Source organism: Acanthaster planci, linkage group LG12, assembly GCF_054643075.1.
Source record: "Acanthaster planci isolate LZ-2023a linkage group LG12, COTS_SCS, whole genome shotgun sequence".
Taxonomy (NCBI): Eukaryota; Metazoa; Echinodermata; class Asteroidea; order Valvatida; family Acanthasteridae; genus Acanthaster; species Acanthaster planci.
This window is the reverse complement of record NC_141788.1, coordinates 15,366,905-15,388,401: the sequence shown is the minus strand read 5'-3', so window position 1 is coordinate 15,388,401 and position 21,497 is coordinate 15,366,905. Positions and strand designations below refer to the sequence as shown.

Below are 21,497 nucleotides of genomic sequence, written 5' to 3'. Positions count from 1 at the left end.
CTATTGCGCATGTGAATATTCATCTTTTGAATATGGAATCAATGACCTATTTATTTTTTCCAGAATGAAAAATCTGAGTGTCACATGACGCGCTGCACGTAAACCTCGTTTTCATTTGATAAACAACATGGCGACGGGACGGCCGTGTACTCCGTAAACGTGCTAGTTGTTGACATCAAGGTGGGCAAATGCAGCTCTTTTTCTCCACGACGCTGCCGAAAACCACCTGGACTTATGATGGTAGATCAAGCGGTATTAGATAATTATCTCGATTGCGATGGCACAGAGCGTATTCACCGGCACTGGTCGCAGGATGTCGACCAAATGGACTTCTTGTTGGACGAAGACACGCACCCGTTTCTACCGCACAGGGTGGACTCCGCTGAAATCATCTATCAGCCGCGGAAGAAAAAGGCGAAAATGGTCGGCAAATATCTCTTTGGCGACGTACTCGGAGAGGGCTCCTATGGGAAAGTTAAGGAGGTTCTGGATTCAGAAACCCTTCGTCGGCTGGCCGTGAAAATCTTGAAGAAAAAGAAGCTTCGAAGGATCCCAAACGGGGAGCAGAACGTGCAAAGGTACGGTAACAAGAGTGGGCAGGGCCGGTCCGGTTGCAGTGCGCTTTGCACGGTGATGGGCCGCGGGCATGATGGGACGCTGGCCCCGCACGTACACATAACCATGCTCCATGATTGTACATGTACACGTGTGATTACATGGCTGACGTCGATGCGGTGGGAAATCATCAATGCATAGATCTACATGTATGAGTTTTTTGGTCCTAAATATTTTGCCAGAATTTTTGTCGAACAGCTAGGATTTGTCCTTTTAAACATAGTTTGCCTCAGGCCCCATCCAAAATTTCTGAAGAAATTGCTCACATGACTAGAGCAAAAAGTTTTAGTTGTTTTACATAATGATTTGACCATGGCCAGTAACACTAACAGGCATTACTATTTGTCTTTATAATATTGCCCACCCCATTTGCTGAAATAAGGAGAGTTTTTGCAGCCTTTGGACAGTATAATCTTTATTCATAACCGAAAGTAACTGTACCATTAAGTTGAAGGGGCATGCATTATAACCCAAATAATGTTTGTTGGCCTATTTTATTATTTGTTTTACCAAAGAGTTCACTGTTTTTTGTCCATCCTGCATTAAACTTTTAAAGCATACTCACATTGTACAAAAAGGTACCTGCAGCTAGTTAGACATTTTTATTCGTTTACGTGTGGACAATATTTAAAAAATGGAATTCATTTAAAGCAAACAGGCAAAAAGTTTATTCTGAAGACTTATTTAGATATTTGATTCATTAATTAATTCTTTGTGGTAATGGAACCAAGGGTTCCTCAAGGTACTGTGCAAACTGGCTCAGTATATGTACAGTGTAGCTTGGAGGCCAGGGGAACAGAAGAGAGGAAATTGCCAGTTTTAAAGGTGGGAAGAGAACCTGGAATTATATTGGGGGTAAGCAAATGGAATAAGGTAGGGACTGAAGGAGTCCCGGAGTAAAACCTCACCCAATCCACTATGGATTGGGTGAGGTTTGACTCCGGGTGACAGAAGTGCAAAGCTCTGATGACCTGTCTCCCCAGATCATTTCAAAATATCTCCTGGGTCATTTGCCTGAGCCAAGTTCTCCTCATTAAATGCCAAAGTTCATATGTATCGGTGTACAGTACCTGTTTACCCCTATATTGTGGGATTGGGAAAAAAGTGAGTGTGATACCTTTGATAATATTTAACGTTTATACATGTACATGTAGTTCATGTTTTCAGTGAAAACGACTGCTGTTGTTTCGGTAGAACTTGTGTGTGAATACATAGATGTACATGTATACATATAGCAGTACATAATTTGAGAAATGTACACTGCGTACAATACATGCAGTACTGAAGTTCCTTGGTGGCAGTGCACCACACTGCATTGTTAATGGGTATGATGTTTACATGTACTACACTTGGAAGGTGGATATCAATAAAATTTGTGTATTGGCTGATAAGTGATTTTTTTATCAATATCTTCTGCAGGCTGTATCTAATATATTAAACAGTGTTGATAAAAACTTCCTTCTTTTTTGGGAGGTCTTTTCAATAGATGATGCAGTCTCTGTCATGTCTGTACGGGTTTCCTCTGTGTTCCGTTTTCATGTACCAGTACATGTTTGTGTATTTTGACAGACAATGGCCAAAGTAACTGTAACGTTTGGACATAAAGCCAGAATATGTGTCGTAGGAGTGGGAGGAGGGGTCAGGCTGGAGAATGTTGATAGTGTAGTCCCACGAACATGCTAAGAGGCTTATGTAACTTCACTTGTGTTTGTTTTGAAACTGAGTAAGCCAACTTCCATCACTGCCATCATCTGCTGCTGTTCACATCTTACGCTGTCTAACCAGACCAGCTGCAAGATCTCCCAAACCCGATGAGCCTTTGGACAGACATGTTACTGGAGTTCATAATTTGTGTCGGAACACCCATAATAATCTACCCAGCTGCATTGTACATGTAAACCATATATACACCGGATAAAGAGGAGGGATTTCCGTTGGTTGTGTAGGGCGTTCAAAATGTCAGGTCTATAAAAGCATGCAAAAGTTGATCTTAATACAGAGAAGATCAGGAATGGTTACATACATGTACGGTACGTGCATGTTTTATGAAATGTAGGCATCAAACAAATGTTTTAATGCATACACACACAAGCTCATGTACATGTACCTCTACAGTAAGTGTAGCTCAGACAAGAAAAAAAATGGTGCCCTTTCAACTCTTTTTCGCCAAGTACCCACGAATGTTAACTGTTCAGTGCAGTGTGTAAAATTGCATCATCCATGGTGCATGTACATGTAGGCAGTATCCATTTTGGATGGAGTCGCACACAAGTACGTGCAACAAACTGAACAGAAAAGCAACATATGAACGACATAACAGAACGCATTGTTGTATACAGTATGTAAAGGAGGGAATTCACTGCACAGTGTGGGTAATCATTGTACATAGTTGTTGGGAGTGACATGTATGAATCAACTTACTGTACTTGATTGCATACATGAAAGTGATGACTGCCAGACTTGCCTTGATATTACCATTAAATTCAAGGCCGTTTTCCTGCTCGGAAACTTCCTGCATGTTCTTGAATTTCTGTGTACCATACAAAATCCATCATCATGTAGTGGCCGGCGTGCCCCCTTCCCTCCGTGAGCTACATGTAACTTGGAGATCAAAGGCACAACCCCCATCTCTTACATAGCCATTTTGGTAGGGCTGAGAAGCTACACCTACAGGTACCTGTGTAATTTGTCAAAATACTGCAGTTCTGGGTGTTTCATTTCAGATGGATGTAGAAAGAAGACCTGAAACATAGTGACTCCAGGCTTTGTTTACATGTACACTTCCCTGTAGGGGCTTGATGGATGTGTCCCACTTCACACTGCTATAGTAAAGCGGACATTTAAACAAGGGGTAATGGCATTGCATGTGTAGGTTACAGATCTATTGTGGTTGATCTTTTCTGTTAATTAAGAAGCATTGCCATGGGTTGGAGTAAGATCAAGTCAGACAGACTTTGGCCAAATTGCAAAGAGCTGCTTGAAAATTTGCTAAGTGCAGAAAAATTTTCCAATCAGAAACGGGCACCGTCCAAAGAGTAACAGCATCAGAATGGATTAGATAATTTGTAAAAGCCTGATGATATCCATGTGTTGTCTGTACCCAGTTCAACTTCTTGAGTTTGCTTTCTGTATTCTTCAATCCATTTTATTTCGCTGTCACAAGAGGCTGTTGTTACTAGGCAGGTACTTGTAAGTGTGTGGGTGTATCACACAGGGTTGATCAGACTTGGCCTTTTAGCAACTGTGAACACGACACTTCCATGTAACACAGGAGTCTATTTTTAATATGGAAAAATTCTTGAACCCCTGACCTGTCATGGGATAATAAACTGGTGTGCACGTACATACACAGAAATTCAGAAGTGATTGGTCTTCATGCAGTAAATCAGAATTTGCATACGATTTTTCTTTCTTTAAAGTTTTAGCTGCCCACAAAGCATTTACACCGTACACATGTAGAATTAATAAAAGCACAGGAATAAGGAACATGATATACTGGGGTTTTTTTTGGGGGGGGGGCATTGTTTACTCTCTTCATTTGGCGTACAGAAAGTCTAAATTTGCCTCTATACATGTACATGTGCGTTTTACTTCTATGATACTTGTGTCATTTTTGGATTGGATCTGGGACTTGGATTTGGGCCAACTTCTGTCTCTAGGCAAGGTCACATTTGACCAGGTGCGTGGTCCTTGTCAAATCAAATTTACTGTACAGATTGCTACATGTAAGTTTTTGCACGTCATAGATCACTTCACTTGGCCTTTTAGCATCACAGAGAGAAAAAAAAAATCTTAGAGTTTCCACTGCCCAGGGTTCCAGCTACCGGTAGATAGTCGCTACCACATTGCGAATGCATATATTTACCAACTTTAAACTTTACTTTGCCAACTTTGGCTGTAATTTTAAACCTGTGGTGAGAGAAAAATTGGACCGGTATTTAGCACTGTGTTAGTACAGTATATAACACTATTAATGTGAATGGGAGATTTCAGGAACAGAACTCCAGTTTACATTGGCATGATAATGTTTTGCCACTAAAAAGATGTGAAAAAAGTATTTCCCCACATGTGTGAAAAAGCAGGAAATTCTTTCCCACTCCGGTAAAAAAGCTTGAAAATATGAGAATCTTGCATAAGATGTTAAAATGTTTTTCCACTTGTGTTAAAAGGAGTCATAATCTTTTCCCATTCTGGGAAAATTCTTTCCCACTCCGGCAAAAAAGCTGGAAAATATGAGAATCTTGCGTAAGAAAATGTTAAAATCTTTTCCACTTGTGTTAAAAGGAGTCACAATCTTTTCCCATTCTGGGAAAAGTTTTTCACACTTTGTGAAATGAAAATTAATTAAAATTAAATCCCTGGGAGGGGAAAAGTGTGAAGAGAATTTCCCAATCCTGGATTAACTTTGGATTGCAATGTACTGTATGTGGCTTTATGTGAAAATGTTCACTTTGCATAAAATTTCATCATCAGCTTCAAATTTGCAGGCTTCAAGCCTGCACAGTCATGGAGGGAGAAAAAAGACCAAAGATGGTGCAGTCTGCTTTTTGAATTAAGAAAGACTTCCCTCATCTAACTCCCTCTCACCTTTCCATCCATTCACATCTGGAAATTGGTTGGGGTCAGTGAGATTAAGCTGAGCGTTGAGAGTACAGCAAAATAGGCTACATTCTGATCTCCCCATTGTATTGGAGACGTCAGAAAGGTGAGGGGGTTGGGAGGGGATAGAACCAATGTAAGCGTGCCCTCCTCACTGGTTCACATTCACTTGTATCACCTGTTGTCACTGAGGCATCCCTGCAGCTACATACCAGTTATTGCTCAGGAGTTCTTGAAGTGGTTTAACTGTACTCATAGCCACATGAAACCTTCCTGATCTTCTTTCATCAGCTTATATGTATGTTTTCTGCATTTAACTTTGTGTGGAAATCAGAGATCAACTTGAAATTTCATACTTTGAAATATAATCATATAATAGAAGATGTGCTTACTCTTGCAATGATGTTCAGCCCCTACTCACATCCCCCTTCTATTTAACAACTCAGACTTCCAAAGACTTGCTTTTAGTTTGGATGTACCAGTACTGTACTTGAATAACAGTGACTTATGTCCTCAGGTGTTTTAGTGTTTGTATTCAGTATCATTGTGGACCAAAAATGTCTCAATTTAAATGATTCTCTCTCTCCCTGTCCTAGGGGTACAATCATTCATTCTCTGGGTCGGTGACATTGGCTCAACATGTTAGTCAATGCTCTTCGAAATCAGTAACGCTCCAGAGAAAAAGAATGTGCCATTGCCAAACACAAGTTGTCTTGTTACCTTTCATGCACCCATGATAGCGTTAAACTTAAGTTTCTCTGTTTTCCAAAAATTTAAAAGAAGTCTCCACACAGTTCAAATTGTCAGCAGGCTGCTTCACCTTTCACTTTCTGCATGTAATTTTGAAGGGTGGCATTTGAGCAGGGGCAGGTACATGTATACATACTGATGTACATGTACCATTATGTAAATCGTCGTTCATGTGCACAGAAAGTAAAAAGTCCCAAGGTTGCCAGTGTAAAAATGCATTTATGTCTATAGCGCACAGGATTGCATACAACTGTACATTTACATTCGCAGGAGGGCATAGCTTTGGAGCCTTCATTGTTTGCACACAAATCCCCTTTAAGCAAATGTTTACATCTATTTTTAGGTTTGGTATGCAGATGGACATGACCCAATTCCTGTTGTGGGCTGTGATCACATGGCTTGGGTATTATCTGGCAGCTTGCCAGCTTGTCAAACACAAGGACATTGTAAATAATGACATCCAGCCCGCATGTGTACAGTGTTGCTGTCCTTTCCTGTTTTGTGCCATGCCATGGATCATCTCTCCTCCCAGGGACCAAGGTGGAAGAGATTTGGGAGGGACCTGGGACCTGGTTTCTGTTTTGACTGGCCTTGATGAAGTGGTCTTCTAGTGTGCCTGGCCAGCAGGCCTAATCTGCAGCCCAGGGGAGTGTTATTGTGGGAGCCCTTGGGATTGTTTTTAATGATTTACTGGCCTGTCGGCCAAGGGAAAATGGAAAATGTTTCTCAGTCTTTCTCGTCAACGTACATGTACATCATTGTTCTGGTGGGTTTTGTATGAAAAAAACAATTATTCATGCAATTTGAGCATTAGGCCTTCGTACTGTACATGTAAGTTTTGTTTTTCCAGGTGAATGCATACTGGTACATACCGGTACATGTACTTGTAAACGACTTCTTGTATTCCAGCTCTGTTGGTAATCCCATGGTGTCAGTTGTAAAGTCTGATTGACTAAGAATCAGCATCAGACATGCGGATAACATACTAAAACTTTATCTTTTTACCCAGAAAGTTATGCACTTCTGTCATACTGGCCTCCCAACACTTCCAGTATGTATGAACTCCATGGTATGAAGCGTCCCAGTGGCTTAAATCACGTTCATGTAGCTTCAAAATCAAGCACTACAGCTTTTCACGCAAAAAAAATTAAATTGTTTTTATTGTATTCATACGCAACCCTTGTCTGCAAATCCCACTTACTGGTGTCATGTTCCAATGAAAAGGTACAATGCACATGAACAACACCACCAACAGTTGCCATTATTCTGTGGTGTTCCTCAGCGGTTGATCTGTTTTCTCAAGGTTCTTCAAGTTCAAATCCTGACATTTGAAATGTAGACCATGGGAAGATGATTATATGTAGGTTTATCAAAATAGTGTCAGTTGTTACAGGTGTATATTTTTGAAAATGAACAGAAAATTGTTAACATCCTTGTTAACAAAGACTACTATAAAAAAAATCAACCCCGCCTTTTTGCTTGTTGCTGAAATGAGAAGAGCAAGTTTCACCAAGAAACACAATTTCTTGAGGCCTTGGCCTTTGTTGATACTTAAAATGTACAACAGCATTCTATTATGGTGCTTATAAATGTCCTGGCTCAAAATACAGCACCTACATGTACACATTTCACAGCTTCAGCACCCAGATCACTGTAATGGCTAATTGCAGCTGGCAACACTGTACTGGAAAGCAATGTACAGGCACAAGGACAGTGTCCTTAGCTAGGACAGAGCTGCAGGCAGCTATTACATAACAGTGAACAAATAATGCAGTCAGGGCTGGTTTTATTAGGGTGTATTTGCTAGTGCTAGAACTGTGCTGGCAATGGCCTTGCCAGGGGGGTGCAGAGTTTTTTGTTTATATCAAAATCAGCACAGTGATAGAAAGAAAGTCTGGCTAGCCAAATGCATTATACATGCAAAAATTGGATTGTGAAAACAAGCATCAATGTAAAACTGATCAGGAAATACGTGTAGATGGTAAAATCATTTAATACTACATGTACATGTATGTTGCAGTTTATACCGGTATAAAACTGACCATACCGTACGTTACAGTGAACATGTAATGTCTTACATGATATGTACATGTACCTGTACTTCTGTCTTCATTTTTTGGAACTTAACTTGAGGGAAGAAAATTCTGTTACACATGTACATGTAAATTCAAGGAGCAAATATGTTGTGCTGTGCCTGAGCTATACATTTTCCCCCGTGAATACTTATCCAATGTTAAATGCATGGGGGTGTGCATTCAAGAATTTTGACTGCAGTTGCTATGGAGCATGTTCCCCTGTGTTTTTGGGCACCTGTACCTGCATTTTCCAACTTCAGTCACTTGATGTGCAACCTTTGTAGACTTGGTGCACACAGCAGGTATTTCTGAGGAACGTGTATCTGTGTTATATGAATTCAGTTTCTGTGAATGTAGTGTGGTCTACGCATTCCGCTGATTGCAGGGAACAAAAGCAGTAAAATGCAAACCCGTATAATGGCTGTCATGAGGGATCTGTGCTCCTAAGATGTCTGTTATTGTTTTCACTGAAGTATCCACTCAATTTACATTTTTAAAGAACATTCTAATAAAGTGAAGCCGAATGTCCACGTTTTAAGTGCATCTTGAGTATCACTGCCATTACATGTATTTTGCAGAACTTAACAGAAATAACTGTCTCATATCAGTAATTTATGAACACTAACCTCCCATGCATGTTAAAACAATAATCAATCGGAGTTTGGGACCTCCTGACTTTGCTATTGGCACATTCTTGCTATACAATATTGTTACTCAAGCCCCATTTATATGTGTTGGTACAAGAACAATGTACATGTAAGTAGCCAGACACTTTGTTTAGAGTGTTTCCCAATCATACATACTTAGCAGATCTTGCGTGTTGTGTGACTAGGGGAGACCATGGGTTTTGTTTATTTGCTTTTAAAGAAAAAAAAAAGGATTTTTCATAACAAGTGTCAGATCTTTGTGATTTAGGTAAGTTTCTTTAATTAGAAATAAGTCACTAGTCAGCCTACTGTCTGTTTCAAAGTGAGCAAATTTAGCTGTACATGTATTTGTTTCAATTTTTTATTTCGTTTGTAACAAAAATCAAATAAATGACATGTGATTGAAGAGATTTACAATGATTCTACAGGGTAGGGATAGTGTAGCACCTACATGTACATGTATATATGTACATGTACAGTGTGTACTTGTACCCAGATACATGCCAGTCCAGTGTATACATGTACATACATCAGTGCAAATGTAGAAGTCACAGGCATGGGGGTAGGGCTACAAAACGGAAGGACCAGTGAGTGAAAAAATGCTTTCCACTGCATGTACATGTACATGTACCTATTGAACACTGTACATTTTGTACATATTGTACACTTATGTGCGAAATTTACACAAGTACATGTAGCTGGTATTTACCAGGCTGTGTGTCTGTAAAAAGCAGTTTCGTTAATACAATTTCAGTGTAAACTGAGAGCTAAAAATGAAGGGAGTGCTTTGTGCATAAACAGCACCTACTGGGTATACTTAAAATTATTTTTTACCTTTGACAAGTGTGCTATGTACTATACAATATATGTATACTGGTACATTTTCAAACTGATATATCAAATCAGTGATTTAAAAACATTAATTTGATTTAAATCAGTGATGTAAATGAAGGTGACTTAAATTGGCCAACCTCGCAGAGAGACGAGGGTTAAATGAATTCAAAGAAAAAGTGTCAATGAAAGCAAGATTTGAGACACTTAATACGATATGTCAGTTTCCATGTCCAGGTAACACTTTTGCATTGAAACATTCTGTGCTGAGTTAAGAAACGCACCATCTCTTAGAGATGTATACATCCCAATCCAGTCCAATCTTAAACTGACAGATTGGATCGAATTTAGCATGGTTCATTTGGATTTGGGTCAGATTCACGATCGATACTTAAAATGTCAGATCAGAGTGGATTGACCATCTTTTCAGTAATCTGACGAAACCTGATTTGTTTTCAACTTGTGTAAATTACATGAATTTGTCGGCCATCGCTTGTAAAATGTTATCAGATGTGACAATAGTAAGGTTTGTGTGAATACTGACCATTTTTTTCTCCACACATGCTAACCAACCCTCCCATCTGACATGATTCCCTTGTACTTTTGTCATGTTTGTTAACCTTGGGGGAAACACTTTGCAAGATGTTTCTTCAATCCAGTATTTTTGTTTACACCATAAGTAAAGCTAGGGGCTGTCCTGACATTCCTTTTGTGTTATATTATCAGCAGTACATGTACATGAGTTGATATGAATAATTGCAGGTTAATTAATGTGAAATTTGTTATCAAGTTAAGTGGAAGGTTTTGTCAGTAGTACATGTATTTGTGCCGGTCCAAGAAACTGAGATAACACAAAAAATCCAATCCTGATGGTGTCTCCGTTTCCAGCCTAAACTTTGTGGACATTTTATGTTTGCATACATATACATGTACATGTACATTGTTGGTCTTTATGCCATAGGATTCGTTGTATCGGTACATGTGCAGTGTATGCACCTTTATTTATCGCATTATTAACCTACATGTGTGCATGTATTTCAAATGAATAAAGCAATCTACATTGTATTTACAGTAGTCCAGCGGTAATCAGTGTTACCTTTTCTATTATTAATTTTTGTTGGAATTAGTAAATTACTGTGAACTTGTATCATAAACCTGCGGAATGTACACTCCTGAAAACAGTTTTGAGTAATGGCATTTTACCGGTACTGTGGCAGTGATAATAAATCTGCTTGGCAGTTAGATACATGCACATTTACCCGGATAACAGTTGCTATGCTCATATGTGCTACACTGCTGGTGACGTCAGTAAAGTGTGAATTACCAGCTTGACCCAAAAGAACCAAAACTGATTAGTAATTCTGTGCGTCAGCCGTTGATCAGAGGCAGTTGCAGAGTTTTAGTTGGCGAGATTGAAGCCCGAGAAACACCAAAATTATTTACAGTCACCATTTTTATTCTGCGTTTTTTATCCGGTTTAGGCTACTTATATACCGGTACTCACTTGTACCAGAATTCTGTAAATTGTTGAACATTTTGATTGATATTGAAGTGGCAAATCTGTTTTAGATGGGGAATGAATTTTGGCCTTCTTATATACTACTTAACCCCCCCCTAAAAATTTCAAATGCAAACATGCAAGCAAACATCAAAACTGTTTTTTTATTTATTTTTTTTTTAAGAGACAGTAACTTTTAATTAAGCTCAAGCAGAAATGAACGGAATTCACCGAAAAACCTGAAATTATAATCTTGCCTTGTTTGATAATTACATCAACTTAAGTTTTTGGTTACATTGTACTTCCAGACAAAACATGTTCCAAACCTTCTCATGGTTTACTTCTGAATGCAAGTTCTGTCTCAGATTTGTTCATGACAAAGAAAGATGCATTTCAGGCAAGGTGAAGTACATGTACAGTGTGTGTGGCACACGGTGATGAAGTAAATTCTTTGAAGGGAGTAATTTACTGGTATTGCTGGCTCTGAGTTTAAATGACAGTGTAGAGTAGTTCTTAAACCTTACCAATCCAGATCCTTCAAAATCCAGCAGGGGGTTTTGGAGAATTGAGGAACCATGCACGATGGTAACCCATGCATGTTTTAGGGCACAGAAGTTGGCATTTCCTGTTTAGAGGGAAGGATTTAGGAAGATTCAGGAAGATTTCTAACAAAAGAGTCTGGGTCTGCAATATGCTGAATTGAGATTAAGAACTTGACACTTCAGAATTTGCCTGTGAATTTGCCAGATTTTGTCCCCCCCCCCATTTGACCCCCTGGGTCGCAAAGCTGAAGGCACACTGTCATTGTTTCCAAATCCAAAGTCAAGTTTCTCACAAATGCTAAGTGGAATGCCAGCCTGGATAGATTTGTGTAATTGACACCCAGTGCCTCAGATGAAACACTGGAGGAGTCGCCCCACAATCACCGACTCCCACAATCACAGGGTTGCTAGTTTGATCCTGAGAGGGGGGAAGGTTTGTTTATCTAAGGTGTTTGGTGTACTCATGTAATAAGCTTCCCACTCCCAGGGTGGTGGAAAAGAAAATTCAGCCTTATATGTACATGTATATATAAAGGCACACTATGTTAAAACAGGAGAGCCATGAAAAAGTAATTCATAATCTAACACAAATGGTTGATACCGGCACCTGGACACCCTGGATCCCTTGAAAGTGGCCTGACTTTGATTGGTTTCTTGTCCATTTTTTTTTAAAAATGTGTTGCGGTTTTTGAGGATGTGTTGAATCCTTTTTTTGCTACTTGAGTGAACAAACATACATGCATCTTCAGCAGGAAATATGTATGTTTGGAATTTAATACTTTCTCTTTTCACAGCTGGGGGTTACATGCACGGTAGCATCCCTCCTCAGTTGTCAAAATGGTTGTTTTTTTTTAATTTGACATGCATAACAAGACACCTGCTGCAGAGTTTAATTGCATAAACTTTTTACAAGAAATGAGGCTTGTTCACTCACAATGGTCCTTTCATCCTTTTGCTGTTCACATGGAACAAGTTCCAATTTTTTGAAAAATGAAAATTTATATTTCACCAGAGTGTATGTACAGTACATGTACATGTATGTTCGATTTTTGATTGGTATTAATGTGCGTACAGAAAATACAGAATAAAAAAAATTAAGGTTGCACACAAGAAATTGAAAATTGGATGTCACAGTATCACGGAAGTATGAATATATATTTGTTGGGTTATTTGTTTGGAGAGGTCTTTGAAAAAAATCTATTCCAACTACATGTATTCCAGTTTTGTCTTGCACTGCAGTTGGATGAAATAACCCCAACCCTTGAAGATGTAATTGCCCGTAAGACTTTTTTTGCTCTGGTTTTGAGACCCTACTGTATTTGTGGTGTCCTGGGCTGTTGTATTAAGCTGTTTGTTTTTTCCATCCCCTCCATTTGCAGGGAGATTAGGCTACTTAAGAGATTAAAGCACAAGAATGTGATTGAGCTGGTGGATGTCCTACATTGTGAGGAGAAGCAGAAGATATATCCTTTGACATTCATCTGATTGGCAAGTGATTGCAAGGAGGATCATTCGGTTGCCCAATAAGCCTTTCGCAAGTTAAATTTGAATCGAACTGGTTTGGTGAACATAACAATTTGAATTCTCTTTGTGACTCGGGCAAGTTTTTGCTTAATTACATGAGTGACCCCTTGTAACAATACACAGTTCTCAATGGATAAGAAGGGCGCAAAGGAACCAGTCCATTCCAGAGATTGTGGTCGCTATGCAAAAGCTTGCCCCGAATCACATGGTATAGCAACAGTGTCTTTAGTCTGGGGAATTTAAATTGTCATGTTTATGTGCAATCGGATAACTCGGTGTACCAAATTCTATTCAAATTTAACTTGTAAAAGACTTATGTGGTGCAAACAGTTATGCAGCACACGTACAAAAAGATTTGGGGTTTTTTTGGGGGAGAGGCAAAGCATTCATTGGCTAAGAAAAGATAACCAATAAATGGCTGGAGGGGTCAGTTTTTGAGTGTTTTTATTTCAAGTGAATTGGGATTTTCATCCCTTGTCATCTCTTGATTTTCATTTCTTTCACTCATCCCTCCTCTCCCTCTTTTTCATTTTTCACATTTTTTTGGCGGAAGGAAGGGGGGAAGCATTCCTCCTCCCCCCGACACAATTACATGTAGGCCTTCAAAACCTGTAAAAGAAGGGGAGTTTATATTTTGCCTTTGAAAGAAGTAATTGCAATTATTCTTCAACTCAGAAATAATTTTTGGAATCATCAATAAACTCAGTTTGTTCCATGTGTCAAAGTATCGGTCATGATCTGTAGAAGTTTCACTGGGAATTTTCTTCACACGATTCGTATCAACAGCACAAGTGTAGATTGGAAAATTATATGCATTACCCCAGGAAACATCCACCTATTACACTGACTTGTAGCCGTGCAGCCACTCCCCTGTTACCACCCCTCTAGTGATATTGGATGTGACAATCCTTATCAACCGGCGGGCTTGTTCTTGTTTGACTTCAGGGTGAAAAATATTTCCCCTGCTGGCCTGCCCAGCTAGTTCACTGCATATTGCACTAACCGGAATGAACTTTTTAATGCTCTGTTTAATAAAAGGACTCTTTTTGAATTGGACGGCTTTGCAGTGGGGATATCAGTGTGCTGCATGTGAACAAGAGTCTCAGATGTGAAAGTCAATTGGTGATTTAGAATTTAAACAACGTCCATTTCAGTGAAAATGTTTTATTCACATCAACAACTACAATTGGGTACATGTACTGTGAAAGACAGATCTTCATTTCCCTCATACTGGACACAGCAAGAGTATTACTGCAAATTTGTAATCAGAACCCTCGACATTTTAAGCACTTGTTTCATTTTCATCGGAACTTAAATGCTTACCAAAATTGAGAACCGTGGGGTGAACATTCCTTGACTGAATAATACGTATATAATTATGGAGTACTGTGTGGGAGGTTTACAAGAGATGCTGGAGAACTCACCAGAAAAGAAGTTTCCTCTCTGGCAGTCTCATGGGTAAGTGCTCTCCAGAACTTCCATCAAATTATTGTTCACATTTTTTCCATGTCATGGATTTTGCCCACTCGCTTGCATCTGACTGCTTTTCTGTGCTCCTCCTTCCTTGCTTGGCTTGTTATTGGTTTGATTGCAGTCAGATATTACTCAAGCTCACCTGATTGGCAAGAGGCCTGTGTGATACCTCATTTCCTTGCTTGCATGCTTCCTTATTTCAGTGTGGAGTGTTTAATAATCATGTATACATATAAAGAAAGCGAGCAAGCAAAAGAGTGTTGCTGGCCAAAGAGAGAGCGTAAGCAGTGGAGACATCGTAAACAAAAAGGACAGTGTAGGAGGCAGAGATAAGCTGAAGTACAATGTATTATAAAGCAGTGGGAGTTGTTCAGAGGGGGCGTGGCTTAGGACCTCTGTGCTAAACGCAAGCACTGTCTTGCATATATCTACCATTTGTCTCTGTCATTCTACCGGGTACCATCAACAGTGCTTCCATCCCCTTCTGATAATTGACAATCATGCAATGTGGAACTACTGAAGGAAGAGCACGCATCTTTGGTGATAAACACCGTGATCAAATTAAGTTCACGAAATGGAACAGCTCCAACTTGCCTGCCTGCCTTGATGGCTTCATGATTTAACTGCAAATTAAATGAAAAATGCACTGTATACAATGTAGTTTTGCTTTGGCCTTCTCCTTTGCTACATCTAGCGGTTGTGCAGGCATTTGTACTGTACACGCCTCAGTCAAGTCTCACCACACACAGAAAGGGAACAACAATAACAAAAACTGGAACAACATGACAACTGAAACGTTGGCTCCGTGCCTATTTTTAGCCAAACCCTGACAGTGGTGTTTTGTGCTCTGAATTGATTCATTGGCAGTGTCTCACAGAAATGAAAACATTATGCAAGACTAGGGCTTTTGTGTAGCTGAGAGATCTTGTGTCTTGCACAAAGGCCACTTTAGAAATGAATCATGTTATTACAGGTAAAGTATAATATTATCTGTTTGGTTGTCAGAATTCATGGAGACATCAAGTCTTGCCTTCAGTATTCAACAGATAGACTTTCCATAAAAATGTTTTTCCACCTTGAGGCCAATCCAGTGAAATCCACTGTCATCTACCGGTAGTCTGTGATAGTTTTCTCACAACATCACGCCAGAGAAAATACATGTACTTAGAATACTCATTTTTGTGTCTTTGATATGTTGCCTATTCACTTGTAGCATTGGCTTTGGAAGACCTCCATAGCAAATAAAATTATGCAGTTTAAAGTGACTTTAATGCAGTCAATGTTTCCCACATGTAACTCATCAGTACTTCCCAAAACAGCCACAACAGTTGTTTCTTCACTTTTTGGGTCCCTTTTTGGTACAGTGTTGTATTAAAATTGGCCTACTTGATGCTTTGAAAATGTGGCCATCCCTGATTTCTATGTGGAGTTGACATTTGGTGTAGGTTTTGTCAGCCTCCATGTACTTTTGTAGGAATGATTAGGGTTTGATTTGCTCTTTACTTGTGGCAAGAGTGGGTATAAAGCTAATGCTAACTGTGGGTAATGCTCAATGCCTCAGGATCAATGCCTGTTACCCTTTGCCCCATATTCAACACTCAAGTTATTGAAGCCCAGTTGGCCCCCCCTCCCCGATAAATGTGGATCTGAAGTTGGCACTGCTGGTGTACATGTACATGTACTGTACATGTACATTACAGTCCAGTACTGCATCCAGGGTGAAGTCAGTTTGCTATCACTTTTTTGTACCCGCCAAATCATGGATTTCACTCCAAAAAGTACAGGCTCGATTCTCAATGTTCACAGCGCACATTTGTAATGTGTTCTGTGAAAAACCGTTGTTCTAGTGCAGTACATGGAGATGAAGTGCAGCTGCAGTGCCAGTAGTTTTTCTCGCTATTAGAGAAATGTCACAGCATGCAGATGATGCTGCTAGCCATTAAGGTGTTATTTAGAAGTGACAGTACATGTATAACTACATGTACATGTACCGGTATAAGGCCCTCCCCAAAAGCAAAGTTAACTGATTGTTGTGCTTCCAGTTACATGTACATGGTGTCTGAAAACTGGATGGATAAACGGAAGGTAGAAATTTGTGGGGGGGCACCTTTTTGTAAATACTGGTTCAGTCAGTGTGCAGCTACATGTAAGGGCGAACTGGTTAAAAGCAACAATAGTTAGGGAGGTCAGGTGGGTTTTGCATAAAACGTTCCTGGATCCTTTTTGCATCACATTCAAACTGAAAGAGGCAACCTTTTTTTCTATTCATTTCTTCATTTCCAATTTCATACCCCCCCAAAAAAAACATGGTAGGGTCCAAACATCAAAGTAGGCTCCCAACATCAAAGTAGGCTATTGTAGGTACCCGGTAGTGAAACAGGAAGTGTAACTACATGTACATGTACTTGGGGGGGGCAAATGCAGATGCTGGTAAATTGCTTTTTTTCACAGTAGTCCAACACAGGCAAAGACATGACTAATTATTTTGTTGTTTCATCCACTGCAAATAGATCTCTTAAACACTCTCATCTTCTAGAAAGGTTAGGCAGAATGTACATGAATGCATCCAAAATTGTCTTTTGTCAACATTTTGTAGAACGGAAAGAGGCCTCCAGCATAATTACAATAAACCAAGACAAGACATCGATATACATGTATATGGTCTACACCATACCAAGGCACATCATTTGAATACATGTAGTTTGAGTGGAAGTTAGTTTTATCATAGACTGTTAACTTTAGAAAGGAACAATGGCTCTGTTATTTCTGTGTCCTTTCTCAATGGTTACTGTCTTTGTGTTTGTAATAGTCCATGTTTAAGTAAATTGGAAGGCTGCAGTGTTAGAGTCAAGGTACCGGTACATGTACACTGTAAACTGGCAACGATCCTGTGTTATCTTCCTTGAGCAATTAGTAGAGTCTTTTATTTTAGTATTGAATCCACATGTACCTGTTTTTACAGTAAATGTTGCAAGTTCCAATTTTTATTGATCAATGAAGAATGGTTGTTGCCCTTGCCCTAGCATGTGTACACCAGTTGGCTTCTGTGTTAATTTAATGGGTGATTCCACAGAGAGCTGCAACCGCAAAAACCAATGTTTTGGTGAGCAGGATCTGCACTTTGCTAGCTCCTGGTAGTAGCCATGGATTCCTGGAATTCTGCCAAGTCCACTTTTTCTGGAAGCAGAGCTCTCTTGCAGTGTGCTTCACTTTACCAGGCACACAGTGTCTCTTTGAGGCATCTCATGGGTCAAAGACAAAAAAAAAACCCAGTAATGTGGGGCATTGCGTTTTTCACAAGCTGCGACTTGGAGAGTTGTTGTGAAAGCTTGTGTGTGTTTGCTTTTCTATTGCTGTTTATTGGCTTACTGCAAATGAGGATGTAAACATTGTGTCAGTGTCATGTACTACACTGTTATTTTTTATCTGGCTAATTTTGTGCCACAAGATGTTTCTTCTGAAGTGTGCCCGAAGCACAAGAACAAAATGCTTTTCCCCAATTTCCTCAAAAGTTATTCTTCCTTGTTCACAGCATCTACATGTACGTACCATTCCTGGAGTATTCCACAACAGAATTTCCATTGCAGAGTACCTGTTGACTCTGATCAATCTGAAGTTAAATCTTCAGATCAAGGCAAAAAACATGTACACCTTACATTTGATGTACAGTGTACCAGTATTTCTATCTTGAATACTGTATTTTCATTGGCGCAAAACGATCATGTGAATAGGCAGTTAAACTTACTTTTACCATCACTGTTGGATATTACACATCAGTGATATACCATCATGTTATTATAGACAAGCCCTAGCCTCTCACAGTTACAAACTTTATTGCAAGGATAACCAGTCTATTCATGGGGACATACTACATGATACATGTACTGTATATACAGTTATAGATCAGTCACATTGCTTTTATGCAAAAAGTTTATTAAACAGGGAAGTGGTCATTATTACCCCTATGGTAATGACTAACGTGGCAGTTTCTTGTCTCACATATGAAAAAGTCATCTTTTGGCAGTTCAGTTCCACTGCGAGAATACTCAAGAGTAAAAAATGCATCAGTGGGGCTGGCAAACAAATCTAGCAATTAAATGATGCCATAATACGGCTCTCGATCCCTTCGAGTTTCTTGACCCTGCGGCCATAATAGGATGTCTGTTTCCTTGCTGGTCATTTTCGGCAAATGACTTCGGCCATCTGCCTGAATTTCATGGGGACCTTACTCCGGTTTAAATTGGGATGATTCAACTGTATCATACCGGGTACAATCCAGTGTTGACATCACCTTGACTTGCCTGATCAACATTGTCAATGTAAACGCAATTCCAAGTCGCTCTCTTTGTCCGACCTCTTTTAATTCACAGTTAAGTTTGAGCAATCATAGCGCTCATGCACGCTGGTGCGTTTGCTGCAAAATTATAAACAGTCATATAATTGCAGAGCCGTAGTGTGACGTCATCAACAGGCTTCCTTTGGATGCTCCTGATGACTTTTGTTTTCATTTTGCCTGATATGAAGGAGAACTTCAATGTGTGCTTTTGACTTCAGTAGCATCTTAATTTAGTTTTTTACATGATAGATTGTTTTATATGTACATGTAACTAAATTTCTTAAAAGGTGAAATTGTGAATTACTAATGTGAGTCATCTTTAACGATGGTACATTGTAGTGGGATCGAGCAGCTGCAAACTGGCATGACAATACAGTCAGCTGTTGAAGCACTGTAAATTTGGAATTTTGGCTCTTTGTTCCTGAACATAATGTTTGCTGAGCTTCAAGATGGGTTTTCAAGATGTAGGCCTACCGGTACAGATACTGCTTCTGGGCAAGACACATGCTGCCATGTCAACCAACACAGTCATACTGATCTGGCCATGTGTCATACAACTTACTGTGCATGAACAGACCAAGACACTCATTGTTTCGATTAGATTCATAACACTTTGGGAGGGGAAAATATTGCAAGACAGAGGTATAACAAAACAGTGACTGCTTTGAACAAGGGATATGGTGTTCTGACATCCTTGAGGATGCGTAACGTCCCACATCACAGCAGTCAATTGTTGAATCTCTTGTTAAGCAAGATTCACTGATTTAATACAATGGGGAGCTTGTCAAGGGCATGCTTCTAGTACATGCATGTAGTTTTCCCATTGCACTTGTTGCTTTGCCGATTTTCATGGTACTTTTAAACTGAGAGAATAAAACTGGTCGTTTTTGGAACAGATAAGAAATGACAGCAATGAAATAAAATTTCAGTTTACATATGGGTAATTCCGTGTCCCTGTTACATTAGATCTGACATATATGATTTTGTAAGTTCAGAACACATCTTCTGATTTCTAAGAGTGGTGAATTAATGCAATTTACCTGCCAAACAAACAGTAATAGTTTGAAATCAATTCTGGTGATATTTCCATGTCAAATACCAAAGGTCAGATGTAACAGGGACACAAAAATGTCACACTTTCGGATCCCTAATTTCTTGAATTATCCATACATGTACATGTACATTCATTCCTTCCTCCGGTGATGAGTATTTGAAGATTTGTGATGACCTTAAGCCACAAATTTAAAAAAAAAAGGAGTGGGAGGCTCACTTGGAAGGCGTTCTATTCAAAATAGAATCTGGAACCATTCCATTAAATACCTGAAAGGGATTCAGGGACATGATCGAAATTGGCTTCCTCTTGGATAAGGTCCGATGGAACAACAGGAATTCGGATCAGCCGGATGCCCAAAAAGTGACCAGATCTTAACACGTGCAGTTTCGGCTTGGAGGGGTGCATACATGTATGTATGACAGTTGACAAATTAAGCTCTCCGGGCACATTGTCTATAGGTTATACAATACATAGTGGATTATTTTTGTCATGTATTGGTTCGGAAAGAATGAGCTAGTGGCAACATGCAATTTTTTCACATGTACACATGTATGTACATTGATATTAAACGGGCCACATCTGCATGTACATGCATGCGGAAATAAAAAGTGTTTTACAATGCACATGTACTGGTATGATGCACCTTGAAAGTCCTTGACACCAACTGTGTGATATTTACTTTCGGTTTTGAACGTGCTTCCGAGTTGCAGCATGCAGTTTTACATGTACGTGTTATGTTTTTAGACAAATGCTACACTATGTATATACATGTACGTGCATATACCAGTGTGTACAAGCATGGGAAGTGATTTTTTTTTACCCTTCTGTAATGCCCCTTTCATATATGAAGATTAATGACGGGGTACAGTACAGTACACATATACCATGTATGTGCCACATGGTTAATGTGAAACAACCAATAAGGTGAATTTTGAAGACTTGTGGCATGTTACATTGCACAGTTACCGTACTTCTCATAGTAGCATTGAGGATTGAGAAAGAGTCGCATTTCACATTTCCACGGGTAACTATCGATCATGTTTTTTTTGGTGTGCGATTTCTAGTATTAGCCAAGTCCACATTCCCATCATCCCCTGCTCTGTTGAATGTCTGTCTGTTTTGTTGTTTTGAAAGTGAAAATTCTGATTGAGGGAGTGCCACAAAAGTCCCCACCTGCACTTTTGTTTGTTTGTTTGAGGGCCACCTGCGCGTTTCTTCTCCCTTTAAAGGGATTCGATGCTAACGTCTCCGTGTCTCTATTGCCTGCCTTCGTGCCAGAGTTGTTCCCTGAAAAGGGGGGAGGGGGAGGCAGTAGGGTAGAAGACATCAGTTAGGGAAAGAATCAATATGCAAGTGGTGAACAAGATGTTCTGCTTGTGCCTGGTCGACTGGGTATCATTCAGGTACACGCCAAGATCTGTTTGTACATGTAACTTAAAATGCTCCAACACTGCTTGCATAGAGTTCACAGCTTGCACAGGTACAGTATCTAGGTTGCTTTGGTTTGACTGCTTGCCATTCAGCCAAGGTAGTCTGACTGGCTTTTCTTGCAG

The 21,497-nt window shown here is 39.6% G+C and overlaps 1 protein-coding gene across 1 annotated transcript in view; it reads left to right on the top strand.

The window, feature by feature from the left end:
• The first annotated feature begins 96 nt into the window (after positions 1-96).
• Positions 97-21,497, top strand: part of stk11 (serine/threonine kinase 11) — a 38,169-nt gene continuing 16,768 nt past the window's right edge. Inside the window, exons 1-3 of the mRNA XM_022254239.2 lie at positions 97-578; positions 12,937-13,020; positions 14,450-14,539. Coding sequence (XP_022109931.2) covers positions 235-578; positions 12,937-13,020; positions 14,450-14,539 — 518 coding nt within the window. The 5' untranslated portion in view covers positions 97-234. The remainder of the gene's footprint in view (positions 579-12,936; positions 13,021-14,449; positions 14,540-21,497) is intronic.